Source organism: Lissotriton helveticus, chromosome 3_1, assembly GCF_964261635.1.
Source record: "Lissotriton helveticus chromosome 3_1, aLisHel1.1, whole genome shotgun sequence".
Lineage (NCBI taxonomy): Eukaryota > Metazoa > Chordata > Amphibia > Caudata > Salamandridae > Lissotriton > Lissotriton helveticus.
In genome coordinates this window covers 1,647,456,605-1,647,471,327 of record NC_136061.1, presented here as the reverse complement: position 1 = coordinate 1,647,471,327, position 14,723 = coordinate 1,647,456,605, and the positions used below count along the sequence as shown (strand labels likewise).

At 39.6% G+C, this 14,723-nt stretch overlaps 1 protein-coding gene across 3 annotated transcripts in view; it reads right to left on the bottom strand.

The window, feature by feature from the left end:
* The window catches only part of CFAP221 (cilia and flagella associated protein 221), a 661,487-nt gene that overhangs the window by 147,332 nt on the left and 499,432 nt on the right, over positions 1-14,723 (bottom strand). For all 3 annotated transcript variants that reach the window (XM_078682395.1, XM_078682396.1, XM_078682398.1), the window contains exon 20: positions 9,290-9,448. In XM_078682395.1, coding sequence (XP_078538521.1) covers positions 9,290-9,448 — 159 coding nt within the window. The remainder of the gene's footprint in view (positions 1-9,289; positions 9,449-14,723) is intronic.

Sequence of the window (14,723 nt, the reverse complement as noted above, 5' to 3'; positions counted from 1 at the left end):
ATTCATCCTAGATAAAGGGGGGGGTCAGCCGCCCTTATCCTGCTGGACTTATCTGCGGTATTTGACACGGTGGAACATTCCACCCTGATCCACCGTCTGGAAACAAAAGGTATAAAAAAAAACCTTGCCTTTGAAATTACTTTCACCCTTCCTGTCAAACAGGAAAAACATAGTCAACTTTGACGCCTTCTCATCAAGCTCGTTCCGTTTGCTCTGTGGGTTTCCACAGGGATCCTCTGTTAGCCCGACTCTTTTCAATATATATGTGCAGACCATGCCCCCCGGTCAAATCCTTTGGTTTTTTCCTCACTTCTCATGCAGACAACACGCAAATCATGATATCAGCCTCTGATACCAACCACACTGGTGCAGGCATACACAACTGTATGAAACATATTAATGGTTGGATGAACAGACACCACGTTAAGCTTAATGCTGGAAAGACTGAGGTGATCTTACTCGGTAATAACTCTTACTTTTGGACTGCCCCGTGCTGGCCTGGGGAGATGGGCCCCCTTCCCGTACCCACTAGGAAAGCGAAGAGTCTTGGTGTCATGATTGATGACCAATTACTCTTGGGCAATCAAATTAACACAGTCGTCTCCTCCTCATACAACACCATGAGAATACTTAAAAAAAATCTAATATTTCTGACCATTTCAGACAGGAAGTCAGTTATTTCCACACTTGTATTATCCAAGATCGATTATTCTAACAGCCTTTACATCAGCCTGCAAGCTCAATATTTGAATGAATTGCAGATTCTTCAGAATTCGGCGGCAAGACTCCTACTAGACCTGCCTAGGTGCCACTCTGTTTTCTCTGCTCTCAAAGATCTCCACTGGCTGAGAGTCAAAAACAGAATAACATTGGAGGCCCTCTGCATGAAGAACAAGGCCCTCCATGACTCAGGACCCTCTTTTCTGAAGAAAGCCTCATCATGGTACACTCCATCAAAAAATCTAAGATCAGCAAGGTCCTTCAGAGTAAATTCAATTAGATTTAAAAAATCGAAATGGGGTGGCAACAGCTTTGTGGTTAGAGCTGCGACAGCCTGGTATCTTCTTCCACTCAATCTTAGATAATCTCCTTCCCTGTCTCATTTCCAGATGCGTTTAAAAACCTGGCTTTCAATCAGTAGGTAGTTCCACCCCTTTTGTTGCTTACTATTTCAGCGCCAAGACACCCTCAGGTATACGTTGTGCTTTACAAATAATTTAACATAACATAACACGTCCAGGGGCCTAGAGTTCCCCCAAAGATGACTGTAGTGACATCCTTTCAAAGAATAACAGGAAGCCATGGCCAGAATAAAGCTTTATTTTATTACTAATACAGCAACAGGTCCACAAGGGAAAATGAAGATCAACAGGCATGAATCATAGGCTGCCAAGTCTGAAAAGATCACCGGGACAACCTGTGGAACATGGCAGAATTTCAAGTTCCCTTCAAGCATACGAACAATAAACAAGCACTAATAACGTCCAATACACAACATCCCCCTTACCCAAAACAAAACTAAAACTAAAAATTACAAAAGAAATAAAGTACTAAAATAAACAAAAAAAACTAGACATACCAGGAATCCCAAAACCAGACCTGAGAGTGGAAAATAATATAGAATCAATATAAAATATAAGGCCTCATTCAGATGACGGGTGGACTGCGACTGCATTTTCCAATTGCGGGTTGTGCTGCGTCCCTTTTCCAGGAAGCTCTTTTTAAGTAAACAAGGGAGCCCGATGGATACCTTTGGACCATGGGTGATCAATTATTATAAAGAACAAGGGTCCTAAGGATAGTTCAATAGAATACACAGTGAAATTATAGACCGGAATCAGTACTATAATCAATTTTCTCCACCCAGCCGGGTGAGGAAGTTTTTAATGTATGATCAAGGGGATATCAATTGACCTAGGGGAGGTCATATACACACAATTAGATAGGGCACAATCCTGTACCTAACCCAAAGTAAGAAAACATATAGTAAGAGAAGTAAACAAGTGAGGAAAAGAATTTTAACAGGCAAAAAACGTTGGAGCCAATTGTTTCTTGCAAAATGTTACACAATCTCAACAAGTTTTGACATACAGTATCTACAGGGCAATATACAGATAGATTAACTGCAGAACTGTTTAATCGTCGACAATTTGATCCCCTGGCTCCTAATAAACCGGGATCATCATCAGGACTGTACTAATCATTGCCTGTTTGAATTACCGAATTACAGGTTACCGAATTACAGGTTACCGAATTGTAAAATAGGGTTTGATACATGTGAAAAGCATTACTTTGCATTCGGGCCATTTGCGAACACAAAAATGTTTGATACATGTTGCCCGTAGTCCTTCAAATTAACAGGTAACTTGACATGTCTTGCTTTACCACAGCTAGATGTGAAATCAGAAGTGATGGAGCAATGATTATTCCCCATATTCTCAACACTGTTGTCACCGATGTCCTCCTACATGCTTTGAGCTGAAAAACATTCACCACTCAAATCCGTATCACAAGCATTCATAGTCACACCAATGGAACTGTTCAAATTAGTGTCAAACCAGCTATCCTCACAAGAAAACTGCACACCATTGAGCAAAAAAAAAATTCTATTCATGAATCAGTTTAATAATAGCTCCTTTATTCAACCACCCACGCTTCTTCAGCAATAAAGGACTGTTAGAAACACGCACAACTTGCACAGGCACCACAAACTTAGACTCACCTTTCTGAACACAAAAAAGTTTTTTCATCCGAACCCACTCACCCACTAACTATTACCCATGCACTTTCTGAAAAGCCTCATCCCTCTCTTTGCTCCACTCAAATGTCACTCTCTTCAACAACGATTTTCTCATAGGTTCCACAATTAGTACTTAACCTTGTACAAAACGATTACATATTCACTGAGACAAAAGAAAGATCTCAGTGGATCCTTCTCCATGAGTTGGGCCGCAGATTTAATTGCTTAAAAAAGATTAGGCATTAGGGTGGTGAAGCGATCACAATCACACTGCAAACGCTCAGACATACATAAGGCAAAAATAATGAAAATGGCTCCAGGTATGTTACAAGTAACACATAAAATATGTACACCCACGTGGGGATTAGAGAATGTCATAGCTCACCTACGTAGTTGTAACTCTATCAGTTCTACGCAGATATCAAATTGGGTTTGTATACAGGAAGTGCAAATTACGACCCTACACCTACAATGAGTCTCACACATTCTCTGATGGGCATCACGGTGTTGATCTGGGCGGAGACGTGAAGTGTCCAAGCAAAGGCAGCATGAACAATGGAGCGGACTCTACCCTCTAAATTCTTAATCAGAAAAGATTTTGGGGCTGAGAGCATTCATAGATAAAGGTGGGTTTCAGTCTGGGGATCCTCGGAATGCAGAGTTCTGTGTTTCAACACCTGGCAGCTCTAGGTTAATGCTAAGAGACTGTAACAGCGTAGCAATCAATTACTCTTTACACAACATATACACTAGATTTGACAATTAAATAATAACGTACCATAAACATGCTGATAAAAAACATCACAGAAAAATGGAAAAGTTGAATTATCAGCACCGTAAAAGCGTGCTTGATTAGCTAAAAACAGTAGGATTAATCAAATATTAATTTTAACATGATATTTTGAAGACTAATGAGTAGTTAAGCATTTTTATTGATTTCAATTGCAGAGTGCTTTCCCAAACTAGACATTGGTGTAAATCAATGTTGATAAGGGTTGCATGCTTGACATTTTCAGTATAAGTACCTGACATCATAAAGAACATAATTTAATAAAAGCAATTTTGTTTTAATGATATTTAGAATTAATTTAAAAGTTGATACTTTTGAAATTCTTCTTAGTAGGCCATATTTAGGATCGCTCATTTTTAATATAATAATCACTGACAAAACTATTATTATTTCTTAACATGAAATGCTTGATATACTTTATTATGTTTTGAATAGTTATTGATGAGTTGATTTACGAAACAAAGATTATTTTAATGCATTGAAATTCTCTACTTAGGCTGCATTATTTAATGGCCTAGCGACATGAACTTTGACATATTACTTTCAAATGTTGCTTTAACTGTTCCTGCCTAAAGTAACAATTTGACTATGAATGAATCCTTATTCCTTGTGTGTGTGAACTGGTGGGAACCGATCCTTGGACTGTACCCACGAAGGAGCTACAAATACATTTTTCTTTTTGTAACTAGCCTGTGAGAATAGCAAAGAATGGTTTCTCAACACTAGCTTGGGAAACAATGCTAGAGTAGCAAATGGTAACTGACAATCGGAAAATGACCGCACATTGGATAGACCACTGTGGTCCAATCGCTGATGACACAACTGCATCTATACTATAAAGACGATCTCCCCAGGGGAGGAGGAGTGGAAGATGAGGATTAGATTGGCAACGCTTTTTCAGCAGCTGCTGTTATTGCTGATTGACTTGGACTCCTTTCCTTGCCGACAACATGAACTCAATGCTCTGATTTTTCTTTTCCAATTAACTTGCTTACTGAACTCTTTTGAATTGATTTCGTGAGATACAGATTTTTGTTCTTTCCCCATGTTCATGGACACTTCCCTAAAGGACTTTAACTTGACCCTTTCACCCTTTCCTGAATGAGGGTTTTCGCCTATTAACCATCCTCCTGACTTCATTAGTAGTGGAAATCTATAAAGCTGAACCCATCCTCTGAAATTCTTTGACTAAATGTGTGGTTTTATACTGCATGTTATTGGCATTCTAACTGAGCTACTTAAAATGTTGCTTGGATGCTTTGATTTTGGATCATTAATACAATAACAACATTTTCTAAATTGCCTGCGTCTGTTATTGTGTCCTGATGTTGTTTCTTTGAACTGTGTCATTAGTTTGATTCTAAATGTGTAATAGAGTTAGTCATAGATTGTTTTCAGAACATCAAGTCCTGTTGCTTTTATTCCGCGTAGCAACAACAGAGCTTTTGGTTGGTATCATTTTGGTCAGCCTAAACTTCTTCAGGAGGTTGGGTCTTCCAATAGCAATACTTTATATTTACAGTATTGTTCTGAGAGTAATTTATTTTAATCGAATTTCGAACTTGTGAGGTGGCCACAACAATGGTCCTCATTGAGTTGCTAACTGTGGTTTGGACATCTTGAAGTCTCACCCCTCCCTTTGACAAAAAGGATTCATCAGAGAACCAATGCCTCTACGGGCATAGTGCAAAATCTCTGTTCGGTAGAAATTCATAAAAAGATAGCTTAATGGGTCCAGTGCGGAAGCTGAAGTCGAGAAAATGGTTCTGCTGCATCAATACTCATGGGGAAATCTATTGTGGAGTGAGTTATGTACCTCTGCTATTAGGGAGAAAATGAAACCCCTGTTTCAAAACATTTATATGGTCTAGACTTTTAGTAAGGAGGCCATTATGATTGGTAGGCAGTAATTATTAAGTTCAGGGTCTAGTAAAGGTCAAATTTTGCCGTCCACTATAAAGGCTTGGGGACCCACACAATATCCCGCTGGGGAAGAATATCGCACAGAGCACTTTCTAAACCAAAACTTGCTTTAAATTAGTATTTTCGACAGAAACAATAATGGCAAACAACGTTTTTCACAGACAAAACGGCTCCATACCTCTGCCCTCTGTAATGTCAAAGGGCACACAGGAAGTTTGATAAAACTTGATATTGTACGGTTATAGGCTTTCTATTCCATATTAGCACTAATATGTGAGTGGAAACCTAGGAGTCTTATATGTATACATATAATGTATGCCGAAAATTAATGTACACAAACCTAAGTTATTGTGGTATTCTTCAAATCACTACCAGTGGTTTTGCCTATATAATGTCAATCTTATTGCATATTGTGTCCAGACAACATAAAATGTGATAAATATAAAATGCTGTTTAACTGTGAATTCTAAACAAGTTTGCGGTTGGATCTACCAGTGTAATATAGGTAGCAATGTGTAATTATTTAGGTTTTGAAGTAAATCATGTATAAATTGAATCTATATATATATATATATATATATTTCTTTTTTTTACCAACAAATAACACAAAAAGACTAATAAAATCAAAAATATTTTTCTAAATTGGTTAGCATATTATATATTATGTGGTTAAGTGTCTAGAGTTTGCGCACTACTTTATTGTTAATCAGCACTGAGCCCGGTGCTACAGTTCTTTTCAAAATACTTGACTTTCCCTGTTAGTGTTTTATCCTTGTTTCAGGGGCTCCGTGTGTTTTCCATAGTTCACAAACCTAAGTAACACACTGCTTGATGCGGAAGAGGGGTTCAATCAGGTACTGGGACCAGGATAGAGCAAATAAAATCATATCTAAGGAACATATTATCTTGCATCCTGAGCATACATCTTGCATCCTGAGCATACAGAGTAGACATTTAAGGGTGCCAAGTATTTCAAAAGTACTCAAAACCATAGCCGCACACTTAGGAGCGCAGATACTCTACTTCTGGACCTGCTGAAATGCAAATAAGAAAAATCATACCTGCGCTCATTCATAGGAAAAGCTCCTAGAATCTGGAACTCCATTCATCCGGAAATTCATGCAAACCCATCAGCAGCTTACTTCAAGAAAAGTGTAAAGTCCTTCCTACTAGAAAGGCACCTTGGCCACTTAATTTAATAAGAGTATAGCAATCACTTGTCCCGTGATCATCAAGGATGTCAACGCAAAATTTCACTGGTCAAAAACAAGGTACAAATGAGAAACATAAAGCACCAGCTTTGTAAGAAGCAGCTCCCCAACCCAACGATCCACTGGCAACTACTGGTAAACTCTAGGAAACGTGTTAACTAAAGATAGCATGGAGACAACACACAGACAGATATGTGTACAGGTATAACAAACAATCCACATCACAAGACTATACAAGACTATAAAAGCACCATCAGCAACAACCCAGAAACGGGAGTAACTATATAATGTTCTTGGCAAATAGGTATAAAAAAAAGTATAGACAAACACCTGTAACGTAATCTTTACAAACTCCTTTGTGCAAGTGAACATTCTCTGTGTAGCTGTTCTCTAGCATTCTGATATCCTAGGGTCGTGTACAAACTCTCAATAAATATATAAATACCAAATAAATAAATAAATACATAAATAACAAGCATTGGAAATGCCAATAGGTTTGGCATTGGCAAGCTAGTGTGCTTGTTATTGTATATATTTATTTTTATTGAAAGTATAAGCCACAAAAAATTGAATAGATATCCTGCCGACATCTAAAAATGGCAGCCATATGCTTACAATAAATATTTTCAATAAAAAAAAAGTAAACCCTTTCTCATTTTAATGGACGTCACAGGAAAATATGATCCTTATTGGAGTAATAAAAGGGTACTACCGGCTTTGAATTACTCGAAGGCAAACTTTAAACACACAATAAGGACTAGAAAAATAAAAAAACATAAAGAGTGGCAGAAAAAGCATTGGCACAGTACAAAATGGGCCCAGAAGAAATTTCGACTAAGGTCTTTTCAAGTGGATGTGCACATGTGATCAGGAAAAATGCTATCACTAGCAGTGGAAAAGTGCCAGTGGCTGAAATGGACGGACCCATTATCCCATGCAGTATGCAGCAGTGTGTGGAAGCAAAATATGATCAGACCAATGTTTAAATAATAAGCCCTTCCATATATTTATATTGGTAAGTTTAAAAAAAAAAAGATTATTTTATGTCTTTTTCATTACACAAGGTTAAAGAGAGGGTTGTCTCAAGGCAAGACCTAAATGGATATTCAAATACAACTCACTAAAATCCTGTTGGGCCACGTTTGGAACTTAGAGGCTACATTCAGTGGTGTAGCGTGGGCGGTGCCATGGGGCAGTTGCTCTGGGCACAAAATTCTTAGGGGCACAACATTTTTTTATAAGAAAACAAATTGTACTACTATTTTTTTTATTTTTTATTTTGCACCAGGAAGTGTGTAATAGATACAGACACTCCAGAGAATTCAAACATGGGCGCTATGATATGCCCTGTGGATGGCTTCAATAGAGTATCAGTCAGTCGGGATGATGTCAGCCACAGGGCACCACTGCAGGTGAAAGGGGAAGTGTGCATAATAGGGAGAGAGAGTCCGACAGGTCAGAGCGCTGTAGAAGAGGAGGACTCTCGGTAGGTGATATCCAGAGCAAGGTGGTGTTTATACCGGTGAAAATGATAACCGAGGAAGAGAGGAGCAACTCTACTGATGACGGAGTTATAGCCAAAACTCCCTAGAGGTCTTGGGACACAGGAGGATGATGAGAACCCCAATGCCATGTCCCAGGAGGATCATGGCCGAAGGCAAGTCTCTTGAAGGGTAGGGGGTATCTTTGGGAGGTGGGCAGGGCTATGCTTATGGTACGGGCATGTGTGAACCCCAGTACCAAGACTCTTGACTTAAGAGCCTCCATATCAACTTTAATAGGTGGGCAGGACGGATACGGATGCCCCCACAAATATCACAGAGTGGTAATGGTCCATGGGTTAAGGGGCCCAATACTTGCTGGCAACCCATACTACACCCTAACTACAATAGCAATAATTGGAAATATGGCCAGACACAGGTGCTTTGTTACTGTTCACCTACAGCTGGCTTTTAAGTGCTTTAAAAAGGTATAATAAATGTATAATGTTTCTATAATAATCCTACATTTTTACATATTGTTCCTTGATAAATGTAAACCTGGGACACTATTTTTAATTGCAAATCATTTTTATGCTTTTTGGGCCATGTTCACCCTACATAAAATCGCAAATATATAATATTATAAACAAAAGAGAGTTTTGAGCATGATATTTTTGTAAATCAGTTCATCTTCAATGATTATATCCCAGAAACATCCTACTAAGAAATAATATCTTGTATGAAAATATTAGATACACAGAGTCACAAACATTTGGTGCAGTTATTAAAATTGCAGGGCATTGCTTGTGGATTTTCTTTTTTTTACAAAAACGTAATTGACAACTTGAGTTGATTTGGCAATGGTGCAAATAATGCCTAATTTGACAGCATATGCAAAATCCCAGCATTACCACACACCCGTCTTCAAAAAGATAGGTCAAATTGCAAAGACAAAATTAGTGTATAGGAGAGTGGATATAAGCAGCAAGAAACATAATACAACACATCTTTGAATGTGTGCTTTAAAAGGATCCGAGATGATGGGTGACAACCTGTTTTCTATACCCCAATCAATGTCTAAAAGTAATTTTCCAAATCTACATGCTTAAGAAGCTAACAAGAAATGTATATGGACAAAAAGTACCTCTCTGTTAAGAAATTTCTTCTGTGTTGGTGTTGGATTAGACCACCCAGTACCTTCGATGTTGACAGTATACTTTGGAAGAGGACAAAGGTGATATTCCATATATATTTCTGGATACGGAAGTGGCTTCTTAAAATTTAGTAAGCCTGGAGCTGGATTCTGAAACAAGATAACAGTTCATATTAATTTTTGGGACAACCAGATTTTTATTTTAAAAAGGAAGAGCAAATCCTTCACTATTCCGTTTTACTATGAGGAGAATGCATAATGGGCACTGCATAGTCAATGCACAAAAAAAATACTTACTTCAGTGGGTGAGGGAGTATCCATTTAATAAGTTTTATGTAAGGAATGTGGGGCAGTCCAAAGCAATCTATTATGGGTAATATCCAAATGAATATTTAGCTAAATATGAAGTTCCTACTAACACAGAAACAAAACCACGCTTCTAAAATAACACTTGTTTTACTTCTAAAACACATCAAAAAAGAAATACTCCCAAATGAGTTTGATACCGAAATATGTGTATGTTACAACAGTGTGAAAATATAATTGCTATATGGTTACAGGGTTAAGAGTTTGGGGTAAAGAGTTAAAGATTTGGCGCATTGGGTGAAGGTTTGGGGTTAAGGGGTAAAGAGATATGGGTTAAGAAGTTTAAGGGGCAGATGTATCAAGCTAAATTGCGTTCGCAAATGCTGAAATTAGCTGGGTGCTATGTAGGTAAGTAAAAACCTACTCACAGAATAAGGAATCGTAAAAATTGCAATTCCCTATTTTGCACATGTATTTAGAGAATCGCAATTTGTGATTCCCTAAATGCTAAGCTAGTAGGCATCGCAAATTGTGATATTGCCTTAATTAAGGAATCGCAAATTACCACCAACTTCAAGTTAGTGGTAATTTGCGATTTCCTACAAAAAAACACTTTTTTGCTTTTTTCAAAGTGCCATGTGGCGCACATACATGCCCTCAGGGCATGTATGTGCGCCACATGTGCACACATGCACATTTCAGGGGTGCAACAGGGTGTCCTTTTGGAACCCTTGCACCCTTGAAATTGCTTTCACATTTTGTGAATACCTATCGGGTACTCGCAATTTGCGCATGCATTTCCCATTCATTCCTATGGGCCTCTTGACCCATAGGAATGAACGGGAAGGGATCCCTTAATTGTGAGTCGCAATTAAGGAATGCATAGGAATCGCAATTATTATTGCGATTCCTACATACATAGCAGTTTGCGAGTCCCTAATAACGATTTGCAAACAATCGCTAATAAGGACTCTCAAATCTGTTTTTTGATACATAAGTGTGTAGAAGGTAAGGGTATAGGGCTAGGAGTAGAGGGTTTGGGGTACATGGTTAAAGATCAGGGGTACAGGGTTAAGAATTTTAAGTATAGAGTTAGGGATTCAAATACTTATCAGTTAAGGTTTTCTGGGGCACATGGTTATGAATCAGAGATTATAGGTATAGGAAATAGGGATAAAAATAAAGGGTTAAGGGTTACAGTATTATGGGTTTGGGATATAGAGGTAAACGTTTAGGGATTAAGTTGTTAGAGGCTAAACAATTAAGTGTACAGGGAGACCCCAAGCTGCAAGAGGCATTTACTTGCAAGTATAGAGCTGACCAGTGGCAACTGGACCTGGACTGACGCTGCTGTTTGCCTCTATCTGACACCCTGTTAATTTCTAAGTGTCTCTTCTGAATTCTGGGGTCTTTAGAAGTGTATTCCTGGGGTGGATTGGGACTTCAAGGACAAGGTGAGAAAGTCAAAACTTTGACTGGGACAAACCTGGGTGGGGTATCCGACCCAAGGTTCATTGTGGTCAGCCTCAAATTGCCCCCTAGGTCCTGGTTTACCTGCGAACAGTGACTATCACAACAGCAATGTGCTTTTTGGTGCTATTTCTACTTAAAACTTTAAAAATGAATATCTCTGGTTCCCCTAATTGGATTTTTTGCATTTTGGTGCATTTGTGTTTATTAAATGTTATTTTAATTCTGTTAGGAGTTTGCATTTTGACTTTATTGCTAGTTTGGTACCTCATAAATAGCTTACACATTGCCCCCAGTTAAGCTTTGTTTGCTCTGTGCTGTGTGTATCAGGGTGCTGTGGTCATGTTAAATTAGTGCCTTGGATGGTTCACCCTCACATGGACTTTGATTGTTGCTTGAGGCAGGTAGTCACTCACCCCCAAATAATAATCCAATTTCTAACATTGATGCTCAGCAGTGGGATTCAGGACTTGTGTTTTGCAAAATCACTCTGCGATTTATGTTGAGATTAAAAATCCTTTTATTAATTGACAGCAAGAATTGGCTTTCTGGATTTTTTATTGGCTTTTCATTTTAATTTGGTAATTTTTGTTGTTTTCCTAAATTCATTCTTGCCCTCAATGTTTGTACTTTAGGTTTTTGGGACATGGAGTTGGATTGGACTCACACATCAATAATATTGGCATGGCAGAGTTGAGGAGCACATGCAAGCAAACAGGACTCAAGCTGAACAAGACTTCCAAGATGGAGAATGATCATAGTGCTCTGAGAGCCAGTGAGGAAATCAGTTAGCTACAGTGCACTTCAGAGGAGAATGAAGATGAGGTTGATGATGGAAACGAGGAGGACACAGAGGAAACCCGAGTGCAAGGGGTCCCCCAAGGAGCAGCATCACCTTTGTTGTCGTAGCAGGAAGCGGCGTCTCCTCTCATGCTTTGTGTACATTAGAGCTAGAGGACACACAAAAAGAGAGAGCCTTGAAGTTGAAACTGGCCACTATAGCCGTGGATGAAACTAAACTGACCTTGGTCTACCCTTGGAGGGGAAAATGCCATGCTGGTTCATGAGAGGAGCAAATGATGAATGGACTTGAGGTCAAAATGGACCATTGAGTCCAGTGATAAATTGCCTCTAAGTCCAGTGATCATGCTGGCAGTTCCAATGAAGTGCCTAGGAGAGGTAAAAGAGTCCACATTCCCAAAGAACTGGTACCTTGTTTGTGGTGGGGACGACATAGGTAAGGGGTATAGCACATGAGGTGGCCCTAAGTACGCATTCAGTCCCAGAGGAGGACTGGGACACCAGTTTGTGGAAGCATATGACAACTTCTAGGAGGGATATTCTGTTGGCACAAGAGGCAGCTGACCAGATGAAGTATGTCCCCATGAAGGAAGTCCTTATTGGTAAGTCTGGTTGGACCCTCTGGTCCTATGGCCATGGTATCCTTAGGACGGTAGGGGGTACTTACGCAGAGGAGGTCCATTGCCAGTCCCTACATACCCATAAACTGCATACTTGGCAATCAGGGAATCCTCAAATCACAGACAACACTGTGAAATTTCTCAGAATTTTTCAGTAAGGAAATAAAAAAATTTAGAGCTTTCTCTCACCAGCAGATCAATCTTTCCACTAGAGACTCTATCCAACAAATCTGAAAAATATTGGACATCTTTTGAAGAGCTAACTGAAACCATTGAATAAAGCACTCTCTCTACCATCAGGCCATCCACTCCACTTTGTTGACCTGATATCAGCCCCAACTGTGTTAGACATAGCTTCATCCCTTGTCCCGTGCATGACTCACCTAATCAAGTTGTAGTTCATGAATAACGGCCGCAAAAAAACAAAAAGGACTAAACACTCTTCTTCTAAAAAAACAGATTCTGACTTTGATGGCCGTAATAATGTCCACCCCAAATTCTTTCCTAGCTAAAGTGCTTGAAAGTCGTGAAGCTGAACACCCTAAAAACACTGGATCCTGGACAATAAAGCATCCTTCCTCCCTGCTTTGAAAGACCTTTACTCTGCTTTTGACACAGTCAATTACTCATTCCTTCTAAAATTCTTGAAGAACAGAGGGGTTAAATGGAACAGCCCTGACTAGGCATGAGTCTTATCTCACACCTCTCACAGCAAGCAAAATTGTCAAACTTCCTCCAGCCCCTCACATTTTCATCAAGGAGTGCCCCAATTTTTCATCCTCTCCCCAACACTCTAACTCGTGCATGGACTCTCTCAGCTGTCCTTTGAGCAAAGAGCATTCTCAAGTTGGCCTGTACAATTCACAAAGCAATGCATGTGGAGGCAGCAAACTAACTGGCACACAAATTAGACTATTTAGAGGCTCCGGTTCTCCAAAACCACAGACTCTCTAAGACTTGAAATCCTCTCATTCAAAATGGTAAAACCCTGCAGAAAGCCTTTTTGGGAAAGGTTTCCAGAATCTGGAACGCCATCCCTCCTGCCATTAGGATGAATCGCAATCATACGAACTTCGAGAGAGAGCTTAAAGCTAGGGGTAGGCGTAGTTCGCGAAGTAGCGCTACGCGTAGCTACCCAAAGTGCACTTCGCACTACGCGAGCTATGCGTAGCACTACGTGAACTGCGTAGTAGCATGTTTGCACTGTGCAAGATGTCGTTTTCAATGATTGCACAGTGCGGACAAGCATTCGGAACTGTGCAATCATTGAAAACGGCATCTTGCACAGTGTGAGCTGTACTTTTCTACCGCTCGAGTAGATTTTTACTCGAGCTGCAGCTTTCTCAACGCGGACTGGTAGTTTCTCATCGCGAGCGGTCGCGAGCATGCGTGTCCACTCGCAATGAGAAACCTGACCTCCCCGCGTTGAGAATCTCACAGGGAGGTTTATTTTCCATGCTCACAATCGGTAACTTGATGTTGCTGATCGCGAACAAGGAAAAAGTCTTGCGAGGATGTCATTTTGTTTGCTCGCGGTCGCCAACTTGACGTTGAGGACCGCGAATAAGCAAAAAATGACCGCTGGACTACGCTACGCTACGCATGTTTGCACTGTGCTACGTGCAGTTCGCGTAGTGCGAAGTTGTGCAAACTTCGCAAACTACGCAAGCATAGCGTAGTGCTTTGCCCAGGGTTACTTAAAGCCCTACTTTGGTGGTAACATCTCATGCAGTGACAGAGTTGAACTCTCCTTAAAAATGTCTCTTAACCTAGTAAAACAAAGTTTTCTAACCTATGAGCAATACTGTTTTTCCTTAGAATCTTGCTACTGTTTTATCATGATTACATTATATCTTTGCTTCTAGTATAAAGCATTATGCTGCCCTTTTAGGTTTCATTTCTGCTATATAAAACTGCATATAAATAGATAATTATAGGAACAGAATTTAGTCATTCATTTGTTGTCTGATATTTCAAACGCCTTTCCCCCAACTCCCATAAAGTAATATTGAGCTTCCATGAAAACATGCTTAAGGATGCTACATCATTTTCTCTGGTATCCTCTCCCCACTGGCTCTCTTTCAATCGATTCCCTAATACAGGCTGGATTGTTCTATATAGTGTGCATCCCTGAGCAAAAAAATCAATCCAAAATGATCCAAAGGTCTATGGCCACAACAAATGGGCTCCAAGTTTAGCCCTTTTCCATTGTTATGAAATATTTATAA